Here is a 13,355-nt window from a genome sequence, read left to right on the forward strand (position 1 = left end):
TGACTTGTTTTCAACCTACATATACCTACATATATGTATGTTTCTTGTCCTTCCATCTATACATAATTGTCATTACAACGTCACTAAACACTATTTTTTTCCTTCTTATCTTCTTTTTATTTACAGCTCACATAGCTTTGGTAGAGAGACTTCTTAACAGCCAGCTTACTCATAACCAGGCCCATCAAAATAGTTTGGATCTTGGTAAGCAAAAGCATTTTTTTTCCAGTAAAAATCTATCAAAATATTCATCAACCATGCGTGTGAGGATCATAATTCTAAAACTGACTTCCCCCCCCTCCCCTCATTAAATCCTTTGTTTTAAGAGCTTGGAAGGTCTTAAAATTATGATTCCCAATACATGCTTTGATGAATGCTAATACTTGACCAGGTCGTGTTTATAGATTATAAACATGGCAATTACTGCTCATTTTGTGGCATCACAGGCGGGCATCACAGGAGGGCAGTATGCTATAAGCTTGTTGGATAAACAAGATGACAGATGGTATAGACTGGGTCTCAACGACTAGTGATTGATGACCAGTTCAAGCTCTTTATTTCTGAATTTGTCAAAAATATAGTTTACATTATGAAAGCCGAGAGCTAACGAGTTAGTAAAACACACACGGGCCAGAGAGCAAACCATGCAAAGCAAATATTGTATTATTCATTTGTCTTATTTTCAAGATGAAAGAATTTATGGTGTAGGTTTATAATGGGAGTACCGGTAGTATACAATTCCTTTGTACAATTTCTAAGTACATATGTGCCTTTCCATTTCATGCGCCTTTTGTTAATATCAATTTTAACATGTAAAACGAATTGATATTGTTAGATATTTGTTTTAGATAATACTGAAAAAAGAATATGTAAGCCATAGCAACTCCTGTTTCTTCACCCAAAATGCTTGTAATTTTCTTGCTTTCAAATTTCTCAAAATCCCCCCCCCCCCCCCCCCCAGTTTACTCATACGTTTTTGTGGGTTTCATCAACAAAAAATTATTTCAAATCTGTTTAGGCCCAGAAAGCAATTGCTTAGTTTCTCAGCATATTTTTTGTTCTTATATCAAAGCTGCTTGCTCTGCTCTGCTTGCTCTGCTCTGCTTGCTTGGACGAGCATCTAAGTGGAAGAATTTGAGATTCTCTCATGAGCCGGTCCGCAAGAAAATTTGGCATGCGCGATTACCCCTAGAGGGCAGATGTCTCTATCTCAAGCTTTAAACCAAGCTTGAACCATGGCCCACTGCAAGCCCTTGTGCCATTCTCGATGGAGAATTTACCCAAATAATCACACCTTGATTTGACCACATTAGTCTGGGGGTTTGAGGGTTATTTTAGTCTTCTCATGACAGGTTTCAATAGTTCCCCCCCCCCTCGTCTCCATTCTTGCTTTGCCATATTTCTTCCTATCCTTTCTCAGTACTCTGAATATATTTCCTTGTTTTGTTAAACAAACAATGATAATGTATGTTACAGGCCCTTGGTGCAGTCTCTAAGACTAGATGATGTAAGAAAATATATATGATTTAAAAAGGACAAAAATGTCCCCAAGTGCTTTCAAAGCGTTTGCTTAAGAACATTAAAAACAAAATTCTTCTTCAAAAGTATTTATAACACCAACCAGAAAAAAATGTGAGTTTATAGGGCCTTTTCCTAAATAGAGTCTGGTAGACTAAACTACTATTGCTTTTATCCTCTCATCCCTTAAAAATTGTGATTGAATTAATGTTTGCTCTGATACACATAATTGCAGCCAAGCTTCTGGTGTTAATGATTAAAGCCGCATGCGAGAGCTGGTTAATTCGCGCTGTTTGAGCAGAAATTTACAGCACGTTGGCAAGTGTGTGCAGTAATTTACTGCGTATTTCCAAGTGCAAACGAAACGCGCCCCTGCCAAGTACCCTCTTCTAATCTTTGCTTTGTGGTAGAGGTATCTCTGTTGATACAAAAACAAATCAAGATGTACGTAGATAATAACTGGTAGATAATTTCTTATTTATTTGCTTCTTTGCTTTGCCTAGGAGTCTAACTGATTATCATGTGGTTTCCTTTCTGACATTTATATGGCAAAGTTTGTATAGCTAAGAGGTGTTTGATGAACCTGTATGTAAACTTACAGCAGAAGCCGTAGCTTTATGAACTAGTAGCACTACTAGCAGTGGTATTTGTAGAAGTTTAGCAGTAGAAAAAGGCCTTTAAAATCTTCAAGTTTTCTATTTCTTGTACATCTCGGATCACACTTTATTGAATAGTTTTTTTTTAAATAATCGATAATATTTCCAAGTCTACAAAATAGAGGGATAAATAACTTCTAAAACAACCTTATTTAAAAAGATATAACAGAATACTATTAGGCTATATGTACAGCTTCAGTTTTACAGTTTCATTGAACATTTGTTTCATCCATGTTTGGTCTTTTTAGAATGTGAGGTAGATGCTGCAGCCACCATGATGATGTTTAGAACGCCCCCTGACAGGAGACTGGCTGAACGTAAGTTTGTCGTCAAGAAAAGAAATCTTCAATATTTTGTTTAAATCATCTTGTATTAGGACCCCTAGATACAGAAAGCTTATTGGTAAATTACACAGTAAACCTACAAACAAGGAATTCATATAGAGTTCTTTTCTTTTTTGTAGCAGAGAAAATGAATGTTTTGGCAATTTTTATGTCGGAACATGGAATAAACTCTCACTCACAATATGCAAGATTATTATTCATTGCTTTATATAAAGTGTGTAATGTGATTAACCTTTCATTGATAAACTAAAGGTTAGGCTTTAGGGTTTAGGTTTAGATAGGATTTGTAATGGGTTGGAAATGTGTGCCTCCTGGCTATAGGCCAGTTCCATCGTTTTTTTCCTTCCTTATAAGGTGTGTAATTTTTATGAACCTTGTAAAAAATGCCATAATAATCATCAGCTTTTTAGCAAAGTTGAATGAACCTCGATCCGCCGTTAAAAATGAATTTCATTAAAATATGAATAGGAAAAGGGTAAATCGGTTGAAGAGTCAGAGACTCGTCAATGAAAGGGGGTTTAGAAAAAAATAACTGTTTTATGTGTGAAGGACATTTCTATAATTGAATTCTTTTTTCTGGGACGAGCTGTGGTTTTGTTGGGAAACGTTTAAATGTGGGAAAGGTAAGCCAGCATGAAATGTATGGCAATGTTTTATTCATGAATGTAGGTAGGGGAATCCATTTGATCACTAAACATCCACATGTTTCCCATTCCTGTCAGTAAAGACACAATGAAGATATGCTTACACAGAGCTTACCCAATGATACTTTCATGTCAAAGGTTCAGTTGCACTATTATTATAACAAAGATAGGAGTATCAGGGTGCATTCATGATGGATTTTACTTTCACAACATAGTTTTCTGGAAGAGGTACTTCTTTGTGCTCATGGGGGAGGGGTGGGGATTAGTAATTTTGATTAAAAAAAGAGCATATGATACATCATATCCTGTCATTAAGTGCTGAGGAGTTATGAAATTTCCACTTCTTATTCCAATTAACCAGATGATACTTATTACAAAGTTACTTCACTCATAAATAGTACTAGCAGAGAAAGCGATTTCTTTGAAGTTGCCAAGGTTGTTATATGATGCCATAGTTTCAATCAAAATAGACCACTCAACATCACCTCAAGTATTCCCCTGTTCAATATAGGTTTCTCACTTAACAACATTGAATCAAACTTCACACACACACACAACTGATGTTAATTTGAGAACATGGAGAAGAATATTTGCAGCCTAGCTGTTATGATGAAAGCCTGAATGGCACGAAGTGAAACCGAAGCCAAGTACGGCTGCTTCTAACTTTGTTTCCATAAATGACAAATTCATGTTTGCTGAGAATAAAACACAGAACTTATAGTTTCTAAACGAACAACATAGCTAGTTTAGTTGGCAGGCTGTATTTATTATTTTGTCTGGAATGTTTAAGAATCAACAATAGTCAACAGTAGCAGACATTTTAGAGCATGACTTTGTCATAGGACTATCCATATTTCTAGTTTCGAGCATCCATTTACTAAAATGCCAATCTTTATCACTGTATGCACCTTGTTTATTGGGTCGGATCTCTTGTGAGTAGTCTCCAGAGAAACATTTGCCATTCAGTCAACTCAGATCCACTTTATCATGTTCTACTTCTAAACTAGAATATGATTAATGATGAGATGGAAATTATACGAGATTGTTTGGCATCATCAAATGTTCTCATTATTAATGGCTTATTGTCCGCTGTTCTCTGCTTGACAGCACATGTGACTATGAGAAATTATTTACATATCAGCTTCAAATCCATTTATCAAAAATTAATTCAACACCATAACAAGGGATGGGGGGAAATGAATTTGCATCAATTTGCAATGCCTATACAAGTATTTCCTTTCATTGTAATTGTGAGTTTTCCCTCTTGTAGTAAACTATAATGATAGAAAGATCTATGTTACCTATGTTACAAAAACAAAAACAGAAAAGGTAGTTCCCAAGCCTGCAATGTAGACTAGTGCAACGTGATCCCCAGACAAGCTCTTGAAATACAATATACGTTTGTGCATGGGACCAGCAGATATCTATCCTGCAAGCATGTAATTAAATCTTATGGAGTGATAGGGACGAAAATATCATCAAACTGTGGTACAGCGTAAGTGTTGGGGTAATTAGTTCTGGCATAGAACTAGATGATCTGGAAACCATATGTCTTGCTGCGCCTGAAAGAGAGAGCTGCATACAGAATTACATGCTACCCGTGCAGAGAACTATTCTCCCACATGCAGGGTATCTTATGCTCTAGTGCAGGCCCATAGGGTTGGCTGTTGGGACATTCATCTGTTTAATGCACATATATTACAAAACAATCATTATATTCAGTGTCGATCATGATTGGAAGATTGATTACCGGTTATCAACATACATACATATATATTACAAAACAATAGAAACTTTTCAGTGTTTAATATGATTGGAAGATCAATTAATTAAAAGTTGATTCATGATTTAACTAATCAAAAGTGAATTAAAAGATTTGAATAGTTTGTTCTATGAAATGGTTTGTGTGTTAGTTACTTCTATGGTGGCATTTCCTTTGCAACTACAATATTAGTTATTAGTTATTAGTTATCCAGTATTTAAACAGTTTGCAAATGCGCCTGCTAAAAAATGATTTGCATTAGACTTCTTAGCTGTTGATAATTAGTTCCAAAATGGCATAACATATACATTTTGGCTGCCCTTAATTTTGATGAAAGTCTTTCCAGCACAAAAGAACGAATCCTCAACTTCATACAAATTTCAATGTTTCAATTGCAAGAACACATAAATGAAAATTTCTCCAATCACAGTTATATTTTTATTGGAGTATTAGGTTTCAAAATATCTCTAAATGTGAATTGATACTCCACTCAATCCCATACTCATTTTACAGTCAGTTCTAATCTTGATGATCACTTTCTCTCTTTGCCCTTGTACAGATGACAGACTAAAGAGGGAGTCCTATCCAGGTGCAAGACCCATTGCCAATCAGAACTTGATCATCATGGGAGGACTTGCACCGATCCAGATCAGACCTGAACAGCCTCACTGTAGACCTACACTCAGTGACCTGGCAGAGACTGCTCTCAATGAGCTTGGAGACAACCGGTAGGAACACTGTCTTGCATTTTATGATAAATCAATCTCAAAGCTTGCCTACTTGATAAGACAAGTTGGTTCTATGACTCTGACACATGCAGAGGACAGTTTCCTACATTTATTGAAATTCCTAAGTTGAGCCCTGGATCAAATATTGTACATAACCCTAAGCATAAACTTAACTTGAACTTAATTGCAACCCTAACTCTAATCACATATCTTTGACAAAATGAAGCCAGGATCAAATGTAACCAGAGCAAATGTTGGGTCACTTTCAAATTTTTGTATCCCCCAAATGATATCTGGAAGAGTTACAGATCTCAAGTAAATAATTTGTGTCACCAAATAATGTTAATGGGTAGGAGCAAATGAAACTATAAGACAAAAGGAGAATGGAAAATGAGAATGAATTTGTGACGATAGGTATTATATTGTCAGGGATATTAATGGGAGAAAGTAATGAGTTTTCAGTATTCTCCAAATGAAGGATCTGGTGGAGTACAGATGACAATATCAAATTGCAGTTCAACTCATTAACAAAGTGTTTTAACTTACCTTGTACCACAGTATCAGTAGGGTGGCAGTGACCCCTGAGAATCGAGAGATGCTTAAAGCCAAGTGTACCCCATCACCAAGCGGTATGGACCATACCTACAGTCTTAGTTCATCTATCAAGGTACAGGCTGATCATGGATACTCTTCCGATCCTGGGGATGTTGAGATGAGTGACTTCAGTGATGAGAGCTTTGAAGATGAATCAGATATGGATCAGGAGTCCAGGTAAAATAAAACTTGGTTTTCTTCCCCCCCCCCCCCCTCCACCCCACCCCATTCTTTTTCTTGTTGATTGCTGCTATTTGAATACTACATTGTTAATTGACTCTCCAGTTACTAAGTGGCAAAAGTTAATGCTAACAAAATGTCTTCTACAATGTCACCAGGGTTTTAATGATGGGGTGTTTTTTTTTAGAGATTTGAGATTCCGTCCTTTTAACATTCAATTTTGTGTTCTTTCTCAGGAGGCTTGGCGATAGTGGAGTTCACTTTCATCTTGAAGGTGGTAAACGAGTCGATGAGAAAGAAGCACTGCTTCCCCTAAAGAAGCGTCCTCCCCGTATGACAGAGGAGGACAAGAAACTTGCTGATGCCCTTCTCATCCTGTCCGGTATCGGTGCAGAGGCAATGCCAGCCAAGGAAGCAGGTAGTCCAGGTCCAGAGGAGAGTACAGATGTCATGATGACAGAAGAAGTCCTGGAAGCTTCAAGGTAGTAAAGCCTGGATATATGATGAAGCAGTATCAGCAGAGACTTGATGGACTAAGACAAAGAGGAACAATAACAGATCATCTGCTTTGAGCAGAGAATATGGGAAAACACTTTGAAGTTGGGTCTGTGGTTACTGATTTCTCCCAAGCCAACAAGTCAAGATAGATCTTCGTTGTTTTGCATTTACACAGAGAGCTTACCTACTCAGTGGATGATATAGTAAAAGATCCAAGATGTTTGAAATGTTCTTAGGAGGTTGTATTATGTCAGAATGTTTGTAGGTTTTCAGTATTTATACAGTCAAGAGACATTTAGATGAAGATGTGTACAGCTCCCTCTTCAGTATAGAAAGAGACTGTGTGAGTGGTCTTTGGCTGTTTGACAAGAGATGAAAACATCATTGGAAGGAGATCATGATTGGAAGGAGATCATGATGCTCCTTGGACTTTTTTGATGATAGGAAGCTTTTTATAAAGAAATGATTGTTTCCAGTACAACTCAAGATTGAGGAAAACATCTCAAATAAAAACAAACAAACCTGAGATTGTAGAGCACAATGAAAAGAGCTTTTAATGTGCAATCACATTGTTTATTCTACTTTCATTTTCTTTTACCTAATGAAACATTTGAAGTATATGATGCATGTGGAGGTAGGAAGACGGAAAGGTTTTATGAGGTGAGATAGGGCTGATATAATCCTTTTTAAGTAAGGGCTCTCTTCCTCTGATATTCCTAATGATAGGAAGAAAGTGTGAAGAGAACTAAGGAAGTCACAAACTCCTTCGATGAGGTCATTCAGAATGTTTTGCCGTTTTTTGATGCACATCATCTTTTACTTGCTTTATGTTGCTTTGGCATTTCTCAACGTATCCAACTTTTTCAGGACAGGGCAAGCAATTACAATCATTGCTCATTAAAATTACTAGTTCATATAGCGATTTTAAAAATCGCTTATTCTGAATTTCTGGTACATTATCTTGGCAGACAGTGACATACATGTATGTGATTTAGACAAAGGAAAGCAATTTCTCTTTGTCAAGTTTGTCTGAATAGGGCTAGACAACTGTTCTTGTTTTGATAATTCATAATGAACTCTGTGTCGCCTCAACAGGAGAGAAATGTATGTATGTATACATTGAGAAGACAATGATCAGCTCTATTTTTTCAGTTCATACCAACATTATAAAAATCGAGCAACTCATGTGTTTCTGAAAGCTATTGTTAGTAGCAGGTTTGGTTTATATTCAAGGTTGAATATCTTGTCAATTGTTGCTGCGAGGGTTCTCTTTGTTGAGCAAGATGTATATACGTAAAACATTCGGCGTAAAAAACACTTCTTGTATAGGCTATAGGTGTAGATGTAGGTAGTTTTAGTCACATCTTGAAGATAGTACATATAGCTTTTTATTTTCTACTTTTCCCCTTTGTTTAGAAAAGTTGTAAGCATTGAACAAGTGCTTCCATCTTGTAAATACTTGCTTGTGCTTTGAAAGCATACATTGGGGATATTTGTGTAAATATGTTGTAAAAAGTCTTATACGATTATGCCATGTCATGAAGATTTTTAGTACTGTGTCGTAGGGAAGGAAAAGAGGTGTAGGCGGGAGAGAGGTCAAAGGTCATATCATGGGTCTCATGTAGTAGATGCTTTCAATGCTGCACACCATTGAGGAGAAGAGCTAGGTACGATGGGAGATACGCATTTGCCAAGTTCTTGTTTGTTTCTTACAATAATTTTCATATAAATTGATGTACGTGATTATGAGATATGTTTATTTGAATACAATCTTTGATGGTGTATGGAGTAGGGGAAGGTGTGTATCTCAAAAGAACTTTTAATTAAAATACAACTCAGCTGAATTGTTTAAGAATTATTTTTGCAAAGTTTCATTGGAATCATTGGTGTAATCTATTGAAACTTTACTTACTATGAATGATACAATGAAGACATTTTAGTAGATCTCCTTTGAAAGAAAAAACAACTTTCTAGTGCTCTAAATCATTACTAATTTCATCAGTATTTGAATTGGAACAAAAAAGCAATCCTATTGACATGACTTCAGGAAAAACCAAACCAATAATTGTGTATTGAGTCCTAGTTACACATGAGGGTTCAGGAACCAAAGAGAGAAGTGTCATGTTTGGAAACTTCTCAATATGGATTTGCTTGTGAAACCTCAACAAACATGACATGGGTATTGTGCGAGAACTGTGATAATGCCAAAATACGACCAATTCATTTCCACAATGATCAAGCTCTTCAATGCAAGAGAAAATGCAGCTCGAGAACAATATGAAGTGCAAATAGTGTGAACAAGTAAAATTAAGTTTTCCATTTATCTGTCTATACTGAACAATTTACATGCTGAAATTTGGAGCTTTAGAACAACATACATACGCGGTGCTAGTCATGTTGAACTTCCCAGTGTAGGATTAATGTAGTGATATTATCTCATTTTTTTAATAGTAGATAAGTGAGAAAGGGAATGGTGCATTTATGGTTTTCCTAGATAAATGGTGCTGGGCTTGAATATAACGCATTTTAATAACATCAGGTGATCTTTATAGTGCTGATTTGACAGTTTACAGTAAAACATATTTCTTTGCCATTTAGTTGATAGTTTTTGTAAGTTTTCATTCGAAGCATGAATGTCATTATCCATCAAGTATATCATAAGACCTGTGTGGCAGTACTAAAAATAGAAGGAGGATCATCTCATACTCTATGATGTCTCATTATATCACATTTATCAACTCGATTTTGTTCAGATATTTTTCCTCAATAATTATTTTGGAAATCATGGTCACAGATTCACAGTTTATTGGAAAAATTTAATTTAAAAAAATGAAGTTGAATGTATGAAAGATTACCACAATTGCAAACTATTTGACTACAACCAATTGGTAAATATCCAGAATGAAACCATAGTTTCATACGTAAACATTACAAGCAACAGTATTGTGTGCATAAAACTTTTTAAAGCATGCATGTATATCATGCCTTGGTAAGTTTAATGAACACATCACTGTATTAGTGAATTAGACAATTATGATCTTTGTGCTATAAACGTACATTTGTTGTTTGTTTATATGTACGTACAGTCTTCCCAACCACCAGTATTCAAAACTGAAATTACTTTCTTTTGTACCAAAAAAATACTTGTACTTGAAGCAAAGTAAAACAAAATTGTGAACAAATATTCAACATTAACAAATATCTTAGCCCTCATTTGAGACTTGTATCTCTTCAAAAAAAATTCTACTCATTTCAATTATTTGGGAAGACCCAAGTTTGATTTGTTAAACATTTTCATTTTGCGCTGTGCTTCCATATTAGTTGACACTTGTAAATGTAAACACTTAAAACATTGGTATTAATGAATGTATCATTCACCAATTTGATGCATAAATTTCATGTATTAGCAGCCATTGAGAAATATAGTAGCAGAAGTCAAAAAAAAAGATTTCCCCTTTCATTATGCCGAATATGAAACCAGTGGAAAAGGAGATAATTAATTTTGATGAAATTGTTTTAAAGTCATTATTTTAGATTGGTAAGTACTACCAAGAAGTTGTATATTACTATAGTTACTTTCAGTAGTTTGCATTTTGTTGAAAAAACATTCTAAGGAAAGTTGTAGCCAAGTAAGAATGCCACATGACATAACTCAAATGAAAAGTGAGAGTGAGATCATTTGCCAAAATTGTAGTAAATTAGACTTATATTTTTTTGCTTAAAAGTATTTTGATGTACAGTAGCAATTTCATTTTTCTTTTAGTGCATTCATTATTCACCATTACGTGTTTACTGCTTTCAATTATCTCTCTCTCTCTCACGTTGTGCAATAGTAGTATTATATTTACTAATCAATACGTTCTTGCATACGTGTATATCTTATGATCAGCAGTAATTTTGATAAGTTTTTCTTCTCTCACTGCACAAATCAAAGGGATTTTTTTTGCAATTTTGTGTTTTTCTCTCTTTGTAAGATTATGTCTTATCATTTTATACAAGTTTAAGAGTATGGTTAGCAGTAATTATTTGTATTTACTTAACAATATTCTATACTCTTCTTTTATCAGGACCTATCTTGTTGTAATTATGACTTTTTAGTACAATTTATATTGTCTCTGGAACTGTACATTGATTTTTTTTTTCATGAGGGAAAGCAAGAGTACATAATGACATATGGTCATCATACCTATATGTTTGTATCATTTATGAGTGAGAGAGTTGATATGAAGAACATACCTTCATATGTTGAGTATTTCTTTGAAGTTCATTTATATTCTTGAAATTAGGGAAACCCTGTAATGTTATTTATTCAGTCTTAAAACGTGAAACATTAAAAGAAAATGAAATGTTGGTCTTGTTGAAGCAATCATAGGTTTTCATTTTTTTTTTTTTTTAAGATCATTTCAAGGAAATGAAATATACAATCTATTAGTAGGTGTGTGAAATCATAATTTTGTTAATGATTTTTTTTTTATCCTGGTTTATTTTGTCATTTTTTAATCAGGGTTCTGTTGAATTTATTGTTTTATAAGCAACTTGCCACAATCATTTTTTTTTTGCTGAAATTATGTAGTATTGCCGATGGAAAAATGTTGCAATCCACGTGTGTTTCTGGGTAATTTTTCTTTTCACATTATGATTTAGTGTGTGAGTGTGATTAAATTATATATAATTTTTATATCAGGAAAAGCAAGTTTCAATTTTATTGGTAGATAATACCTACCCAAACAAGGACAGATTTTGGAGAGATTTTTTGTGAACAAAATATTAAAAATGTGCATGTACAAGAAAGAGTTATGTGACATTTTACTCCCCTTTTTACATTGTTTTTAGAATGATACAAGTACTCTTCTTTGGTCAGTTATGAACAGATTAATTATCTGAATATCTTGAAAACAAGATCACGAAGTATGATCTTCATGTGTATGTATACACTGGGGGTGTGACTATATTGGATATTTAAGATGTTAAGTATTTCATAATTCATGGGGGGGAGCATGAAACTTTACTGTTCAATTATCCAGTTTCATTTTTTTTTTCCAACAGGAAATCTTTTTCCTTTCAGTTAAAGTTTGGTAGCAAGAATTCCTTTTATGTTTAGGATATATTATTCATTATATCAAGGTTTCATTATCTTGGGCAGATGAATCAAGAACATTGGAAACAAGTATTATTGTGCAAATTATTTTTTATTGGATGGTTGGGTAATTTATCATACTTGTTTTGTCTAACACATTTTGATCAAACTTGTTAGTAGAAAACTCTATGTACTTCTTGTGATCCCTAAATGAATGAAACGATTTGTAATTCATTTCAGCAAGAAATGGTGGCTGAATAGGAGATCTGTAATTTTTAGCATGGTTATTTTCTTTCCTCAAAGTGCATACATTTTCTACAATTATTGAGTACTGATGAGTGAGAAAGGGAATTTAAGTTATTCTTCTATTACAATATTATCCAGTAATATCCTTATATATTTGATGTATTATCGCTGTACATCTCAGTATATATTTATTCTTACAACTACTAATCATGATGGAAATAATGATGATTTTTATTTTACCCAGAACAAATATGATCATCAGGTATGAGCTATATTTATTTATCACAATCAAATATTTAGGGAACTTTGAACATTCATGCATTTATTTATGCTAAAATTCCTTGCAAAATCTATGGAGAGGATGTTTTTACTGGAAAATAACAAAATCTGACTATGCCTTTAACCATCCTGACTCTTATTCTTCAGTCAAAGGTTGGGTACGGGAACAAAAGGCGATATCCAACTAACACTTGAAGAGCCATGATGTGACCTCAAAGTGTTTTATTTTAGCACCAATTTTTTTCCTTTTTGTATTTGGTGCCAAAGAAGTATATGGTAACCATGTATCATTATTATCATTAATCTTATCATTGTCTCGCATGCTTTGTTCACTGACACAAAATCGTATAGTGCAAGTAAGAACAACAAAAAAAAGAACAAAAACATTGTACAGTATATCGTAGTTAAGAATAAAACTTCGTTCAACCTTTGTAAGAAACTTGTTGGGAAATAAATGATAAAGCAAAATGTATCATTAATGGTTCATGATAAATTGTACTTTCTGTATTGCATTATCTGGCATGAGAATAGAGAGAGAGAGAGAGAGAGAGAGAGAGAGAGAGAGGGGGAATAGAAAGAGAAATAGATGACAAAGAAAGAGTGAAATATGATTGAAAGGCAAGAGGCCATACAAGAGGTTAAAGTGGAGGAGAATCGCAAAGTTACAAATTGTGGAAAGGAAAATTTATCAATAACTTGAAGAATTAGAAATGATAAACGCTCAATTCCAATTTCCCTAAGTGTTTGTACGCATTTAAAGACCGTATGCGAGCATATCTGCCTGAATCAAACTATGCTAAAACTGGGAAGCTTCAAAGTTCATTATAAA

The 13,355-nt window shown here is 34.3% G+C and overlaps 1 protein-coding gene across 1 annotated transcript in view; it reads left to right on the forward strand.

Annotated features, from left to right (window-relative positions):
• The window catches only part of LOC590815 (forkhead transcription factor N2/3), a gene marked incomplete in the record, with an annotated part of 28,297 nt that extends 15,299 nt beyond the window's left edge, over positions 1–12,998 (forward strand). The window contains 4 exon segments of the mRNA XM_030999643.1: positions 2,423–2,491; positions 5,484–5,652; positions 6,211–6,423; positions 6,663–12,998. Of these exon segments, the coding sequence (XP_030855503.1) occupies positions 2,423–2,491; positions 5,484–5,652; positions 6,211–6,423; positions 6,663–6,912 (701 nt within the window).
• Positions 12,999–13,355: the final 357 nt, after the last annotated feature.

The sequence above is a fragment of the Strongylocentrotus purpuratus genome, unplaced genomic scaffold, assembly GCF_000002235.5.
Source record: "Strongylocentrotus purpuratus isolate Spur 01 unplaced genomic scaffold, Spur_5.0 spur5_scaffold_5, whole genome shotgun sequence".
Classification (NCBI taxonomy): Eukaryota; Metazoa; Echinodermata; class Echinoidea; order Camarodonta; family Strongylocentrotidae; genus Strongylocentrotus; species Strongylocentrotus purpuratus.